The sequence below is a fragment of the Bombus terrestris genome, chromosome 12 (assembly GCF_910591885.1).
Source record: "Bombus terrestris chromosome 12, iyBomTerr1.2, whole genome shotgun sequence".
NCBI classification, from domain to species: domain Eukaryota; kingdom Metazoa; phylum Arthropoda; class Insecta; order Hymenoptera; family Apidae; genus Bombus; species Bombus terrestris.
The window spans coordinates 11,086,157-11,103,444 of record NC_063280.1 but is presented as its reverse complement, the minus strand read 5'-3'; the positions used below and the strand labels follow the sequence as shown (position 1 = coordinate 11,103,444).

Below are 17,288 nucleotides of genomic sequence, written 5' to 3'. Positions count from 1 at the left end.
GAGAAATTGTATTCTAGCTTGTAGCGGCACGTGAGGCAACGGAAGATTTGAATCGCGAGAGACTCATATTATTGTGCCTTGGAATACTAACGTTGTTTTGGTTTGCTAGGTTCAAAGGTAAACGAACCAGAATTACATTTGATCTTTTTATAATAACAACTGTAGTTATAAATAGACGAATGTGGTCTTTAGGACAGTTCAATAGTAGAATAATTAGCTAGTAGAGGAGTTCGATTGATTCAAGCGAGCGACGATTACGACAGTGTACACTATTTCTGTATTTGTACTTACAGTGATTTTAATATAATTGGCTATTACAATTTTATCGTCTCTTTATTAAACGAATCGACACGTTTAATATTCACCTCAAATTGTTCCATAAAATTTAGAAAATATTGTTGAGCTCAGAAAGAAGTTTCGTATCTTTTACAAGGTGTTTATTAAAAATATACGTATAAGGAAATGTAAAATCAAAAGTGTTATAATTTCTATAATCAATACTATAGTTCATTGGACGTCAAAGAAATTACGAGTAGGTAAATTTTATGCTAAGTGTTATCTTTTCTATAATCAATTTTATAGTTCATTGGACGTGAAAGAAATTACGAGTAGGTAAATTTTATGCTAATTTTTAGAAAATTAATGACAACCAAAGTTGGAAACCAGGCAAATCTTTTATTATTTAAAATTTTTCTTATATTTTCACTTGACGTTTATTGAAAATCTACAAAATTCTTTTATCTTTTATAACTCGTTTTGATAGTCACGTCTCATTCTCAGCGTTAGTTTAAATATTGTGACACATATAGAATATTTATTAATGTCATACATAATTCGTGACCGGCAATCGTTAATTTTATAAATTGGAATTACTATTCAGGTTAAAACAAGACATCATCACGAACATGACTCGTATCTTTCTGATTTAATCCTTGATTTGTACCACCGTCATTAATTGCAAATGAGATTGATTAAATATTTCTTAATTATTCTTATTTTAAAGTAACATCGTTTACGAAATTTTGAAGTTTATTACCTCAATGGATTATTATACAGTATAAATAACAGTATACTTATACAAATAAATTCGATATTTTATAAAGAATTTCTATAACGATTAAATTATCTTCTATACCTATAAAAACTTAAAATTATATTAAATTATACTGGAAATTATGTATTAAACATCGAGAAATAAGCTATCATCTATACTTATAAATATTACTTAACGACTTGATATAATACTTATAAAATACTTAAGTTTGCTGACGATCCGAGATGGCAAAATACAGATATTGATTGGAAAAATGTATCGAATCATATGGAAATTATTATATTTCTATTAAACGTATCATGTTTCATGGAAACTACGTGTAATGAATATATTATTTGAAAAGAATGACATTTCAGTGCATACCTATGCACCAACGCAACGTAACATAAATAATAAGACAACGAAATTAACTAAATCACATATACTCTTTAATATGGAATTTCCGCAGCAATTAAGTTGCTTCTTTGCGTATCTTCAGCCGTTTTGTAGTGATGCCTCTCGCAGAATTCCTGTATTCTCTGACAAGCCTCCTCCAACATATCTATGGGCACCGTGATGACCAGCCTCATGTACGACGGATAATCGAAGCACTGTGAAAAGAATTGAGAAGCGCTTAATCGACGAAAACGTCCAGTCGAACGAGAGCTCGATTTATAGGACGTACCTGGCCAGGAAGGCAAAACACAGACTCCTCCATTAGCAATCGTTGCACGAATTCGAGGTCGGAATTAAATTCCGGAAAACAAGGTAGATCTATGTAAACCTGGGGGACCGATAGGATAATTTATAGTCAGTAAATTGCGATCTGCTACCCTTAACGTCGGTGTGTTTACCTTAACGTTTAAATCGCGTCTGATTTTCACCTAATTACACGAAATATTTACACGGATGGCAATTTCAATCGAATCGCCTTGTAATCGAGTTTAATAGCGGTAAATAAGGTACTGTTTAGAAACTTTGGAATTTCATTATTCATATACATTACATAACATGTCGCGCATGGTCTACTTCTCAAACTTATTATTGGAAACTGTAAGTAGAGCAAATTAGATTTACACTTTGATTTATAGTAGATTTGGATACATTTTGTTTTAGGAATTGTTACGTTCTCCGTTACTTCTCTTACTTTACTTCCCTTTGTATTTATATCGCCAGACATAGACAGAGAAACTATTAACACAGATTAGATAATTACCATCATGTACATTGCTCCGTCGGGCATTATTGGTTTCAATCCTGAGATCTTCGACACACAGTTGTACGCCGTTTTCGAGTGATCCTAAAAACGAAAATGAAAATTTAATTATTATATCGTGGCAAATTTATAAAGAAAAGAATATGTAGTTATATCCAGGAAATTAAACATTCGCGTAACGTGTTAACTCTTCCCCGGTTTAACAGATTAATTAATTAATGTCCCGTTTAATTTAAATTTTGTTATATTCGTAAATATCCCACTTGAAATATGACCCTCACGATTTTCAAGTTTGCATAAATTTCTAAAAGGTACTTAAGATAACAAAAACGTACATGCAACATTCTAACGACGCCATCGTAAAATTCCTGTGGCGTGTTCTTCAGAATAGTAGGCAACGCACCTTGAATAAGCGTGTTGCTGCCGATAATTCGCTGACTTAGGCAATGAAGCGCTTTCCTTATCTACATGAGAGAATAAGAGAAAGTAATACAATATATCGCACATTATACAATTGAAAATTCTTATAAGAAAGAAAAGTACGAATTAAAGTTCTTCGAAAGTAAAATTTTGCTGGAGCTAACAGTCTCATCCTTTGCTCGACTCGTTGATTTCTTCGATTTCCTTCGTTCTTTCTTTCATTCTTTTTTTTTTCTCTTTTTTTCCTCAACACGAAAGTAAGACTCGAGCAAAGTTGAGGTGAACGGTGAACGGTGCCAAGTGGAGAACTTTAACGATGGGATAAAATTTAATCAACGAAATTTAATCCAAACGCGATAAGGCACGGCGCAGAAACAGATCTGGTCGTTCTTGTTACGGAAACAATACGAACGGAGAAGCAATTATTTTCAAGCTTTCCCGTATATAGCGTATCGTGCAATTACCCACCTCCTTCTCCAGCACGTTTTGACGATCGTGAATGATTATCCAGCCCATACGCCAGCCGGGCACTAAAAATCTGAAACATCGGTGAAGATTACCGTTTACCTGGTAATGCGTCCATTGTTGTAACTCGATTATTACTAGTGCATGCTCCGAGTCACATCGCTACATGATAATAATCAAGCAGAAAGCACAGAGAATGATATACCGCTGGTCTATAATCTTACATTAAGATTTATATTTAAATTATAATTGGGAAGTTTTCTCGAAAAAGGGACCATAAAACAAAATGGTGAATTGAGTAAATCGTCCTGGAAATTTTTATCCTAGTTTTTAATATTAGCTATAAATAAATAAAAATCGTAATAATTCTATTATTTGATTAAAAAATACACTTAATATCTATATCCTTACAATAGATCTACGATTCCTTTTTTTCAGAGAGTAATTTACGAATTTCAAAGGTACAATTGAAACTGGTATCGAAAGAACAATTAGAAAATTTATTGACAATAAATTCCTTCTTTAAGACGGACGACAAATGAAAATGAGTAGCGAAAAATTAAATTACTATTCAATTCGAAGTAAATTCAAGCTTTTGGATAATAATAATTTATCAGAAATTTGTCAGATAATATTTTTTATCTATATTTCGAATATATTCCAACCTTTTCGCGATGAAACTATTTTTAAAATAGGAAGCAACGAGCATCGGTGTCCAGGTTGCGTGCGAACATTCGCCGCCACAAAACTTCCCGCTTGACCACCAAGAATTCGCTGTAATATTGATTCCACGATGCTCGTGCAATTATGTATATGGAATGTAGCCGTAAACCGCTGTAAAACGTCCCGCGTAAAAACTTCACGAATGTATTTGAAGGAATGAAAATATCCAAGCGACGCGATCATGACACGCTAAGTTTTCAAAGTTGATTTTTGCGTACCTCTTCGTCAAGCCGCTACATGACAAAATAGGAACTTCCTTCGACAAAGATGCTAACGAATGGAAAGTCCGTCCTGGGAACACCTGGTAAGACAAAATAACGATAAAAGAAATGTAGTAAATTTTTTAAATGCGGCATGGTAAACATGGTACAAGATTTTTGGTACCCTGCAGAAAATTAAACAAGACTTTTATGAAGCAACGGTTGTTATCGAAGAAGCACTTGACTTGTTCGTTAAATTGATTCTTCCTAACGTGAACTATGGTAAAATGCATTTAACAAATCGGAATTAAAAATGAAAACTTGAAAATCAAATTAAGCGATTTCTACTTTATAGTATGACAAGATTCAATAACTTTAAAATTCTAGAAATAAAAAAATTTTAATAAAATGAACCATACAAAGCTCATCTACTTAATGTTACTTAATATTAGCTATAGATTTGTAGAATATTAATTATATGACGTTCAATATCAAAACAACGTTCAATGGGTAACTTATAGGTTGACTCGAATTGAGTTTAAACGTATATATACTACTTTATTATAATTTATATAATTTCATTATAAAATGAAACTATAAGGGCTGTATGTATACGTATGTTAATCACGTACCATATGCTCGTAAATTTCATCGGCAATAATTGGTATGTAGTAACGAGCGGCTACGTCGAGAATGTCGAGTGTGTGATCCTTGCTAAATACGGAACCGCACGGGTTCGAAGGATTGTTTATAATGATCGCCGCGGTGAATTCGTCGATCTGTGATTCCAAGTTGTCCAGATCGATCTCCCAGCCGAGTTCAGGCTAGAAATGTGAATAACCGAAGTTAACCGAGTTCCTCCGCGGAAAATATTTTCCTATGACGTAATAACGTATAATTCGATTATTCATTATGCATATAATTTTAGTAAATTTTAGAAAAGTAAAATAGAACTCTTTTCGTAGACAAAGCTGTGATATATTCGGTATACAAAATAGGAAGGAAATATATTTATACAAATTCATCGTGTAGTAGCATTTTCGTATTATATTTAGTTAAGTATACCGCTTTGAAACGTAATTTTTCTTCGTTAGAATTAAGTTGTTGCTTTCTTTCGCAAACTTTTAATTACTTTAGCTAATTTTCTGTAAGATTCGATGGGTTATTAATAACTATGGCGGACGTTAAAGCAAATGAAACGATTTATGATACCACTATATAACACATTTTTATAGGTTTTCCAAGTTAATGGCTGCTAGAACAGTATTGCAAGCAATAAGTTTAAGTACCCCGATTTATCACAGCAACCTCTTACGCTATTTTCTCGCGATACATACTACGTAAGTACGTGTTCACGTTAAGTACTAGTATGTCTTCAACACACGAAGTAACAAAAAAAAGAAAGAAACAACCTGTTCCGACACAACATAGCGGCACGCAACGAAATATGCAAATATTATTTCAGCATTTCGCGAACGCCCAAAAACTGTAGGTTTCAACATATTTCGCAAAACTACGCAGTTGTTTCTAATTTTTTTATATTCGTCGCTTCACGATATATTACGATGGAGCTGGAACTTTCGATGATCTTTTCAAAAATTCATTTTAAAGGAACTTTAAAAGAAATTTTAAGAGAACGAGTAATATATCATAGACTTCTAGTTCTGATATATATTTTATATATATAAGCTTATGACTATTCAATTAAATTATTTCAAATTGTGTATTTATAAATCATCCAGAATGCATGATCATGTATACTCTTTTTAGTTGCGTAACGTTTACAGCTGGAATTTCCAGTTTACAATCTTGTTTGAAAAATTATTTATTTTTTCTGCGCGATCATAAATATTTTCAGGGCACCCAGTATACGTATGGTAGCTGGATCAATACTTATGTGTGGGCTTATAAGTCACAGAAAATGGCATGGACCATGCAATACGATAAGCCGCAAGTACCAGAACTTGTTATGCACAACTCAATCTTTGACAATGATGTATTAAAAAATAAGTTATTATACGTTGCACGAAAGTGTTATGAACTATCGATTTTAATCTTGTTTACGGTATTAATTGTGTATTTCGCGTACACTTGGAGAAATTTCATCCTGCTTTGCTAAAATATTCTATATCTGACATTCGAAAACAAATTGTTGCTACACTCGTAAATTGAAAAAGAGAAGGGAATGTATTGAATTTCCGAGTTCATAACTTCAATATCTTGCGTTTCTTAATTTCTATAATTCTATTGAATCTTGAAATTTCTTTATTCGAAGCTCTGTTGTTCATATACAGAAGCATTCGAAAACTCGAAAAAATTAAAACAACAAATACATCGTTTGTTAATAAATATGATCAAACTGTCGCAACTTTAGTTATCTTTTTAGTATTTTAAAGTCACACGGTACACTTGCACAACAGAACTACGTAGTATTATTAATGAAGCTTTGCAAGTCATAAAGTAGAAATTATCAACAGCAATTGCTTTTCTTGCTTATACCATTAGTTGGTAAACTATTATGCAGGAAAAGTCTAATATTTCAAGAACTTCCAAAATCAATAATTTCTCAGCTTCCTCTTTTAAAACATTCAGAAAGCGTTCGTGTAGAAGACACTGAAGCGAAACGGGAATCGTTCAAAAATTAATACGAACCTTGACATTCAATAATGATCCCGAAAGAAGATCGCGTATCGCGAATTAATTTTTCATCAGCACGTGACAAATGGAAAGTTCGTGTACCGAAAGTTACGCGCATACGGGCCACCTTACATACGGATAATCCACCTCAACTTCTGCATTATAACCCACAATCTTTCCCCCTCTTTCTTTCTCTCTCTCTTTCTCTCTCTTACTCTCCCTGCTAGAGCACGAAGAGTTACGGTACCGTGGTTTTAATTACTTCTCTGTGGTAAAATAGTCCACGCTGCGCTGTCTGGCCGAGTGGGGAGGCATTAAAATTCGCGGCAAAGGAGACAAAGGAACGGCGGGAAAGACCTCGTTATTACCACGAAGTTTAACATTTTACCGTTTTTTTCAAATCGAGATACGTGTATACGCTACTTTTCAAAAGTACGTGGGCACTTGCTTATTTTTTTACGGATAAATCGAATTACAAGAATTTTAGTCTTTATAATCATCATCGTACCTATATAGCAAAATATTATGATGCGATTACATAGATTTCTAAAAGTAAACATGTGACTGTAATGAGATTGATATTTGCAGCTGTTAAACTTTGCGTATTTTGAACAAAATGTATGATTGGATAAGAAAAATATATATCATTGGTATAACATAAACATATCGATTAAATAAAGAATGTAAAAGAAAGGGCATGGAAATAATAAATTTTTCTTTATAGAAAAACGTTGTCATCGATATCAGGTAAAATGCTGGTACTAAAATGCAGATGCGAGAATATTGGTGAACTTTCGAGATACGTTTATACTTACGCGTAACTCATAGGATTTTACGTTGATACCAAGACCTTCTGCAAGTGTTCGATAGATCGAGAAACCGGGTCGCGGTATCAGAATATTTTGCCCCCTTCGTGCTAACGCTGTTATACAGAGGTCGAGAGCGCAGGAGCATCCGCTGCATAAAATTACATCCTGAAAAAAGAGAGAATTCAAAGGACCGAGAATTAGCATTCCGTTTGAAAACTATCTTCCTAATAAATTTGTGACTAAAGCCAATTAATTTGCTATAAACTAATTTGCTGTAGAAATCGTATATCGTGGTCTTTTTCCACTCTGGTCAACCTGTACACGAGGAATTTTTAAACAAATCTAAAAATGTATACAGAAGCTGCAAGATATTTAATACAAGTATGTATATATAATTCATGGAGGTTCAAAAACTATTTAAACGGTCGATTATCCGTTATATTAATAAACCTCGATATTCGATAAAACCATCTTCGATACATATGTATGTGTTTAAAATCGCTATTCTGCTATGTGCTAATTTTTAACAAAATATGTACAAGTTTGTAGTAAATAATATCTTGCAGCTTCTAACTACATTTTCAGACTAGTTTCAAATTTTACTAATATCATCGGATAAAGTTATGTATCATTACGATACTAATGAAGTTTTACAATCTTTTATGTAACACATAAAAGCTTTCAGTGGTAAGCGTTCAACTGCTTTCGTAAGTCACTATCCGTGCAATTAACGCGACGTTAAAATCTATTTGAAAAAAGGAATCCGGTGGTAGCTGATCTATGAAAAATTTAATTCTGCCGTACGAAATTAATAATTTAAGATGAAAGTAAAAATACACGTCTATAAAAATACAAGTTTGGGATGTATTTATATTTCTAAATATATTTTCCTATATGAATTATGCTAGCGAAGAAAATGGGAAGAATTTTCGCCTATAGTTCTGCAGGCATACATTAATTAAACGTTCGATGCACATGAAATCTTTAAAACTGTGAAAAAGCTCGATTCTCGTCGTTTTTCCGACGTCCATTTCCTGGGGGCGCAGTGAATAAAGCTAATAGCAGATTCATTGCATGCCATACATTACAATTTTCGCAGCACAAGGGGAATGTTCCTTGCTTTATGAACATTTTTTTTGCAACAATATCGATTCTGTTCGGGTTTCGAAATGGTGAGCTTTATTTTAGATTTTCACGATGATATCACAGTCCTGATAATACATTACTTTTAAATCTGTGAACTTTTTTCTTTTTTTTTTTTTGTTGCATAACGAGGATAAAAAATATCAATTATTAAATTTAATAACAAGTTGTTTAATCCCTTTATCTTTCTTCTCTAAAGGAATTCACAAGGTAGATATTTTTCATTTACGTAAAAATTATTAATTTTGCTTCGTTTTATATTTTCAATACTTTCCATTTACAATGATGCGAAATATCGAACTACGAATATTAAATTTGTTATACACATAAAAGTACTTTCCAGTACCGTGTATGTGAGAATAAATTTGATCTTTACAATCGTGATGGATTGTTTAATTTTTCAACGAAACGTCGCATTGATTTATTTTCGACTTTTACTTATGCATATTGAAAATCATTCATCGGACGATATTAAAAAGGAAAATTTATCCTTCGGAAGGAAATTTAAAATATATTTTCATGTGTGAGTATGAATCTGACATTTGATAATACACCAATTTTTGTCTAGTGTCCTTTAATAGCGAAAGTTAAATGATTCTACATTTTGCTGCATGAATAATAAATACGAAGATGCTAAATATGCAAGGATAAAGTAGAAAGCACCAGGCTTCGCGAATATTACGAAATACGACGCACGCGAGCAATTATGAAATCGATTCGATGGAAATTAAGTTAAGAAATTAAAAAGAAAATGTAACAAATAGTAACAAAGATTTATGGCAATAACGCAACGAAAATACCTCCTGAAAGATGAACAGAAAAGCACATGCTATCTAAATGAATAAATAAATAAATAGATAAATAAATAAAAATTTTTTAGCTAGAATCTAGAAACTATGATACGTTGACCATACAAAAACGATAAAGCAAACGAGAAAAATTCATTGATCGGAAAAACGATTGTTTGAACGGAACGGTGAAGCGAAGAGATTCTATTGATTTTCTCGTGATTGTATCGAGAACCGTAGATGCCGGACAGTTCGTAGTTAATTGATGATATTTCTTCTTTTAGAGAACGTGGTTTCTAGTTTGCGGCCGATCGTGCAGGGAAATTCGGTTTTCCCAGCAAACTTCGTCGGCAGTTCCGATCAACTGGCGGTTTAACTAGATATCGTATACACGTGCACGCAAACAACGAATGAATACACACAGAAAGAGAGCGGACACGATGTGCCTGCAGATGAACAAGTTTCTATAAGCGCCTGGTTACAGGTCGAGCTAATTCGAATCGAAACATCTTCTGGAAGATTGAAAATATACGGAGCTCGATCGCATCTGTATGGAAAATTGTATATTAAGTTGGAAACCTAATTGGACGATTCGATTATTCGTTGTGTAAGGGAAAAAGGGGAAAGCAAAATCCTGACAAATCATTAAGATTTCTTTAAAAAGTTTAAATACGCTTAGGGTAATTTTTGAACGTTCGTCCACGATTGCACAAAGAACGAGAGAATATGCTAGGCGTCACGGTCGCAAAATCGTTGGCTACTTCTGTGACATCGTGACATTTAAGCTTCATGCTCAATTCGATCGTGTTCGACTTAAAAAAATACTATGGTAAAGAGAAGGAATGAATACAGTCAGTGAAGAATAATTAATTATACTTAACTAATAAATTAACAAAATCAAATGCGATACATAATGAAAATGCAATGCATCTGATATTTCGATATTTCCATTTCAAAGTTTCAGTGTTAATGTTAAACCTGTCGATCGAGGAACATAATTTATATGGATATGCATGTTCTCTAAAATGTTATCCAAATAATTCATCAAATAGGGCAATTAATCAGACTTCGAATGTAATTAATACACATGATTTATTTGCGTATGCAAAACAAGGCGTAGCCGGAAGTAATCTGTATGCAACGCGGCTTTCAGTAGCACAGTTCTCTACAGATCGATAACAATATGGAATAACCAGATGCTTCTGCGTTTTCTTTACCAGCATTCAATTTTTCCTATATCGTTGTCTTTTTCTTTCTTATTAGTAATAGGAACTGATTTTGTCACGATCAAGTATTATTATGTTAGAGAAACAGATTCGTGCAAAGATATTTTAATAGATAAAGTCATAAAAACTCTCGTCAGTAACAATTTCAGAAAAATTGTCAAGTTCACTTTTTGTTTAACACTTTTATGAACTACTTGTAACATACTTTATCGAACCGCATAAAAATCGCAACTCTACGAGGTTCATCGATTAGATGGTTTTTCTTGTAAGTAACGTTCTTTATCATACTTTTTATACGTTCAATAATTTTGACAGGTATTTGTACATACTAAGGTTACTGTAGAGTATTTCAAACTATTAAATATGCATTCGCCGTAAGTCAGATTGTTATCGTGCTTTTTTACAAAAACTGTCACAAAACGTAGGTAATTAGTCTCTTTAGAAACATGCACGGAATTTATGATAATAAACCGTTTTTAATATATTACAATTTGCTACAAATTTAATTCCGCACTCGATATTTCCGTATAAATTATATCTCAAAGTATGTCATACCGTCGCTCACGCACCGCATGTACTTTCATTTCGTATTTCAAATACATATATTAAACAGAACATTCGGACAAAGGTAAAGCGATATACAGAGTTATGCATAAAAAAATTGTTAATAAGGGGCCAAAGAACGGGGAATTAGAATATTCATCTTTGCTAGAAAACGTCCAATAATTATCACAAAAAATTAGTTTGCAAATTAAAAGTCTGGAAATGAAATTCTATCCTTCATTAAACATTTAATAATGCTTTATTGTATTTTGCAATAAACTTGACGTGAACGCCAGGAATGTTTTTATTAAACATTGAACAAAAATAATTGCCATTTACGTATTTGTAAGGCAATAACAAACGGAGTTTTAACATCGATAGCTGTCCTCCGTCTCGTTGATGGAAAAAGTTAATCGAAAAATGTATATCAATCGTGACTCTTAAGTGACGTATCAAAATTTCAAACGTTATTAACAGCGACTGTTTATCGAATCCAACATTTTGTGTCGTTGGAAAATGACGAAGATTGAAATTATACATAATCAACGGTACAAAGTATTGGCTTTAAATTCAGTCAGAGTTTTCTATTTGCGAAATAATTAATCTTTCAACGGAAAATTATGTATTTTGCTTATTTCTGGGATATTATTCCTTTTTTTTTTTTTTTTCATCTGAAGATCAACATCGCATCGACAATACGATTATCAACGACAAAGAAAGGGGACAATTGTACATCATTTTATCAATTAATTTTGATTTCTTAATCAATTTCAATAGATCGTGGTTTTAACGATTAAGAATTTACCTTAGCATCCACTTTTACGAATTCGCTGGAACTATATTCCGCTACAGCTTCCCTTGCGCTTTGGTAACCTAGAATAATATTGTCTAGTTAATTATTTAAAAGATAAATCGGAACCGAATTTAAAGATTGATTCAAACGATAATTTTATAACAGACGATAAATAAAATATTTTATCAATCGGGGTATGTATCATTAATGTCATTTAGTTTCTCATTTTCTCCTTACGAACTAGATTATCATCTACGTTTATTTAGTCAGCGGTAAACTTTACTCATGTTAGTACAATTTCTTTCTATTGAATTATTAATTTATTATTAGTACCTGTACTAGGTGCGTATCCATTATATAATTGGGAAACGAGACTTTGTTGAACGGCATCGATTACTTCTTTGGGTGGTTTTAAATTTCCAAAAGTAGTTGGATCACCTAAAAATAGAGAACTTCTTGGTAAAATACTTTAAATTATTGATTGAGTTTAATGATAAAATAATTATAATCATTCGATCCAAACAATCGATCAACGACGATTCCGAATTTCCGATTTTATCGATATAAACGAAGCATACTAAATTTGGGAATAGGCAACCGTACGTGATAAATTGTTCAAGCTACGCGAGGAAGTGCTTCGCATAAATTTTGTTATTAAACTTTTTAAACTACTTTATCAATTACCTCTAAATATAATCAATTTCTATATATTTGATACATAAATAATAAACATTTAAACATTTTCTTCGAGTAGATGTTTCATTAACGTAAAAATAAAATAATTATAAAACATATTCTGTTGATTAAACTACTCAGAGCGTACTCATTAAACTTCCTGTTGCCAATTCTAAATTTAAATAGTTTTTTCTATGAAAAGCTACAGGTGATCATCCAACGTGATTCAAAATATTTTTCTTCTTTTTCGAATCATCGTCGAAGAAAACAAAATATATTCATACGTATATAAAATGCAAAACGAAGAAATCAATTATCTTAACTTCTCTCTTGCAAATTTACAAACGTTACGGACAGTTTAAAATGGCTCACAATTCTGTTATTAAACGAGATAGCAAAAAGGAACAAACGAACTAATTACACGCGAACAAGACCACGATAAGCGCGGAACACGAAATTATCCGGTCTCACGAGATTCCTTTTCCAATCCCAGAAACTCGTAATTTAAAAACTATTATCTGTCTCTGTTTCGTGCTCTTTTTCTAATGTCTTCTGCGTGCAAACCAAACAGTTATTACTTCAAATAATTTGAAACACTTTATTAACGTTATCTTGTCAGTTTGCTCGATTGGAAATTAGATCAGAAATTATTTGTACGCAGACGAGTTACTCGATTTCAAAGCAACTCGACTAATCTTCCGCTTAAAATGACAGGCGAGAAATAAACTGTGTATAAAGGAAAACCTCACCGATGGATAACGAGATCATGGACTTAGCAGGATTAGGTTCGACCACCAGACATTCCACGATGGATCTTATGGGGTTGTGCGTTCTCCTCGCGATATCTGACGCCTGAACGTTCCATTGGTGGCGATATACCGGCGTCGACATCTCCAACTTGGAAATTTCGAAACCCCCGAACAAAATCCCCTCCTTCGTATCCCTTAACAACACTTCAAAATTCACCACGTCGTCAAACGTTCACGAGTTGTTAAAATGTACCAGCAATGTTGAACGAATTTCAGTCGTTGAAGTTTTCTTATCTAGAAGAGATCGAAAGATCGGCGAACGATAATCCTTGATCAAACAGTGTTCCATCACTGATCGTGAGAGGAAATCTGTTCTCTGGTCTGTCATATAATCGAAATGTTCCACTGTAGGCTGGGAAACGAACGAACCGGTCGGATTAGTCGGCTAGATTCCACACCTTCTTTCGTAATTAATTTAAATCGGTTCTGTGTTTACGTAGATCGCTCTTGTAGTTTCATCATTAGACATTACCAGATCTCACGTGTTTAGCAATGTATTTCTATCAGCGAAATATCAAGTCATGCGACGAGTAAATCCTCTCGCGTCTTGAAACAGAAAATATATGTAATTCTAACGCCGTAGCTTGGAACGTTGCAGGGTTTACGGAGTATTCCATTCCGCTTCTACGTTCATGAAAATTTTTCATCAACGAACAATCTAAAATTTTAATCGAAGCAGCTTTAGCCGAAACAGCTTCCATTATACTCTAGCACGTTCGATATAGATGTTTGGAAAACAGTAGCTTCAATGGGAAACGATTTACAGAGTAAACTTGCATATTTCGAGGAAACAAGCAGCGAATACTAATTGCTATGAAAATAGAAGAAGTACGCTGTAGGATGGAGGACGAATCGAACCGGTCGGATTGGTCGACTGGACTCCACACCTATTTTCATACTTTATTCAAAACGAATTAAATTCTTTGCTTACGTAGATCGCCGGTGTTTGTTGATCATTTTCTCCTGTCGTGATCTTGTTGCCACGCGCGAACAATCGAGAGATTGGCCTTCCTGAGATTGCTGATCGAACTTTGCGATGCGAATAATATTCTTGCTTTACTTCTTCGATTCGCCTTTTTTTGTCTGTATATGATTCGATCTCGTGTGATTTTATACAATGAATATGCATACCGCGGAAAATAAATAATGGCCAAAGAATAATAAAAATTTATATTCGTGAACACTATGTGTTATAAAAGATATCACGTGTACAATGTATATCCAATTAATTCTATTTTCATTTGTATTTCGTATCTATGTTTGTAAACGTACGATATTTATCCGTAAATTATAACGCGAAACAGCGAAGATTTCCTATATAATTGCTTCCTTTTGAAATCAAATTTAGAAAGAACGTTGTAATTCTGTTTTTTCACAACCTCGACTTCTCCGACGAATAAACATTGTAGCAAAATTAAAATTCCTATTTTAGAACCTTTGAGGATTAAATACTGCTAGAATGTTTATCTTCGTTCAAAATCATGGAATGTGTAGAAAGGTAGTACCTATCTAACATATTTACTGTAACCCTGCCATAATCGCAAATCGTGTTATATTTGTTCGATATTTATAAAAAATTAATTTTAATACAATAGATTATAGATCGATTAGTTTCTATGTAATAAATATTTTTATCAAATAAATGTGACACATTACATTCATTGAAATTTCTGTCCATACTTTTATTGACTTAACAAAATCAACAATTTTTAGGATTCTCATTTTCAATGAATTCCTTACTATTTATTGTAATTTTTCGTAATTTTTCGTATTATAACAATAACGAAAACGAATCGGAACTTTCGTAGTGTATCTTAAGGAGTTTGACACATTTTATGTCGAATCTATTTGGAAGTAACAGTATACGCGTTGAAGCAAGGTCTCTGTGTTTTTATGGCTCGTCTTCTCGAACTATGATACATACACTGACCCCACCGAAATTCCTAACATCGTTTATCGATACGAGCGTCCTTCGCATACTTTCGGTAACTAACGTAATTTCTACGTCCCGTGGAAACACACGGTCTCGCATCTTTTACGCTATCACGTTGTGTCAATGACTACTTTGTCCTTTGTAAATAATTCAGGAGGTTTGTTAATGTATGCAAACGTATGCTAACAAACCTGATAAAACGTAGGTACTTAATCACAGAGCTAGATGTGGACGTATATTACAGAGAGCTGGAATATTACGTTTGAGGTTCTTGTATAAACGTTTACTTTCGTTTATTTTGATTTTCTACAAATTAAAATATAGCTTTCAGTTGCTTTTCCTTTAGAAGCATCATCCTTCAATTTCTGACTCGTCTTATACCGATGCTTGACATGTTATAGACGAAACTAGAATTTTTTCAATTACAATGTAAGTTAATTTACCTATAGCTTCACTTACGTTTTACTGCTGAACTTGAAAATTTGAATTTAGTACTAAATCTGATAAAATTCGAGTGTCATTTCGTTTTTACTTGATCTAACTATCTTTATTTCTATTTAATTAATTACGACTAAACAAAATACCTGTTCTTGAACTTAATTAAAATTGTAGATAAAAGATAATATTAGCTGACAGCGGTGAAAGTTTTCGACATCATGACGTAATAATAACTAGACATTTGAAAGTAATACTCGATGAAATAAAGAACAATCATATGCGTTGATTCTACCAAAATAAAGTATTCCTTAATTTGTAAAAGTTTTCCCACTACAAAAAGTACCAAATGAAAATTATCCTATGGATTATTGAATTCTCGTTCGCAGAATCTTATCGCAGAATGAAATTTAAACTACACAGACGCCGCCGTTTGCTTTATACATCTGATTTATCTATCTGATTAAGTTCGACGAAGAATCGGAAATTTGCACAAACATACATAGAATCTGGACCAACTAAAAATGATCTAGTTTCACGGTTTTTGAGAACCGGCAACTCGTTATTTGAATTGGTAATTCGTTTCAGCCACTTGAACGCATCGACGCACGTCGACGTCATTAAACTTATTCGATCGATAAGATATTGGTACCAATGATAAAATCTCCTTCGCGAGATTTAAGGACGTTTCTTTCATGTTACGTGCTGATTGCATTTATGTGTCTGTGTGTAATATGTTTAATAATACGTAAAATTTTGTATTTATACATTTCCATTGTACAAGCACTTTCGTGTCTGCGCGTATTACAACTAAAAATGTTAGTACAATTGCCAACTACATACCAATTAATATTTCCCACGTTCTGCTGTCGATTACAATCGACGCGGCAATCAAGAGTACGATTCTTCATGCACAATTCACGACGCAAACATGACACGCGTCTCTGTTATTTCAGCGAAACGGAATATCTATTACGATTCACATCCACCTCCGGACTCATAAGCCTGTAATTGGTATTCAATGAAAATCAATGATCATAGGGAGGACGAGACGTAAAGGAAAGCGATTTACTCGCGACACCTGTACCTGATGTGGTTGTCGCGCGTGTGAAAAGAAAAGAGAAAAAAAGAAATTGGAAAAACAGCTGTGCGTAGAAACGAACGATTCACTGGCCCGGTAATCGGTCGTATGCACGTCATCGTCGCTGACGCGTCGTATTTCTGGTCGGAAAATCGTCATTCCGATATTCTGATCGCCGCATCAGTGAGAGTCTCGTGGTTAAAAAGAAAACGGAATTCAGCTTTTTACTAAAATTTTCATTAGTTATGAAACTTTTGTTACATTATGGTACATACGTATACACAATGATAAATTCTGTTTCGATAATTTATACTGTTTTACGAAAATTGTTACGTCTAGTGACTCTACGTTCGAGGCGG

At 33.2% G+C, this 17,288-nt stretch overlaps 1 protein-coding gene across 3 annotated transcripts; it reads right to left on the bottom strand.

Annotated features, from left to right (window-relative positions):
• Window positions 1-655: 655 nt before the first annotated feature.
• On the bottom strand, window positions 656-17,069 carry LOC100647939 (tyrosine aminotransferase). 3 transcript variants are annotated; one of them, XM_048410847.1, is made up of 13 exons: window positions 16,936-17,069; window positions 16,692-16,853; window positions 13,421-13,714; window positions 12,330-12,434; window positions 12,009-12,076; window positions 7,510-7,668; window positions 4,690-4,881; window positions 4,076-4,158; window positions 3,138-3,207; window positions 2,585-2,713; window positions 2,251-2,333; window positions 1,719-1,827; window positions 656-1,644 (listed from the first exon to the last, which is right to left on the bottom strand). In XM_048410847.1, the coding sequence occupies exons 3-13, from the start codon at window positions 13,560-13,562 to the stop codon at window positions 1,483-1,485; spliced, it is 1,302 nt and encodes a 433-aa protein (XP_048266804.1). In that variant the 5' UTR covers window positions 13,563-13,714; window positions 16,692-16,853; window positions 16,936-17,069; the 3' UTR covers window positions 656-1,482. The 3 variants fall into 3 exon arrangements, with proteins under 3 accessions (XP_048266804.1, XP_048266803.1, XP_048266805.1); XM_048410846.1 differs by lacking the exons at window positions 16,692-16,853; window positions 16,936-17,069 and having other exon boundaries at window positions 13,421-14,173; XM_048410848.1 differs by lacking the exons at window positions 16,692-16,853; window positions 16,936-17,069 and having other exon boundaries at window positions 1,719-1,817; window positions 2,250-2,333; window positions 13,421-14,160.
• Between the last annotated feature and the right edge of the window lie 219 nt (window positions 17,070-17,288).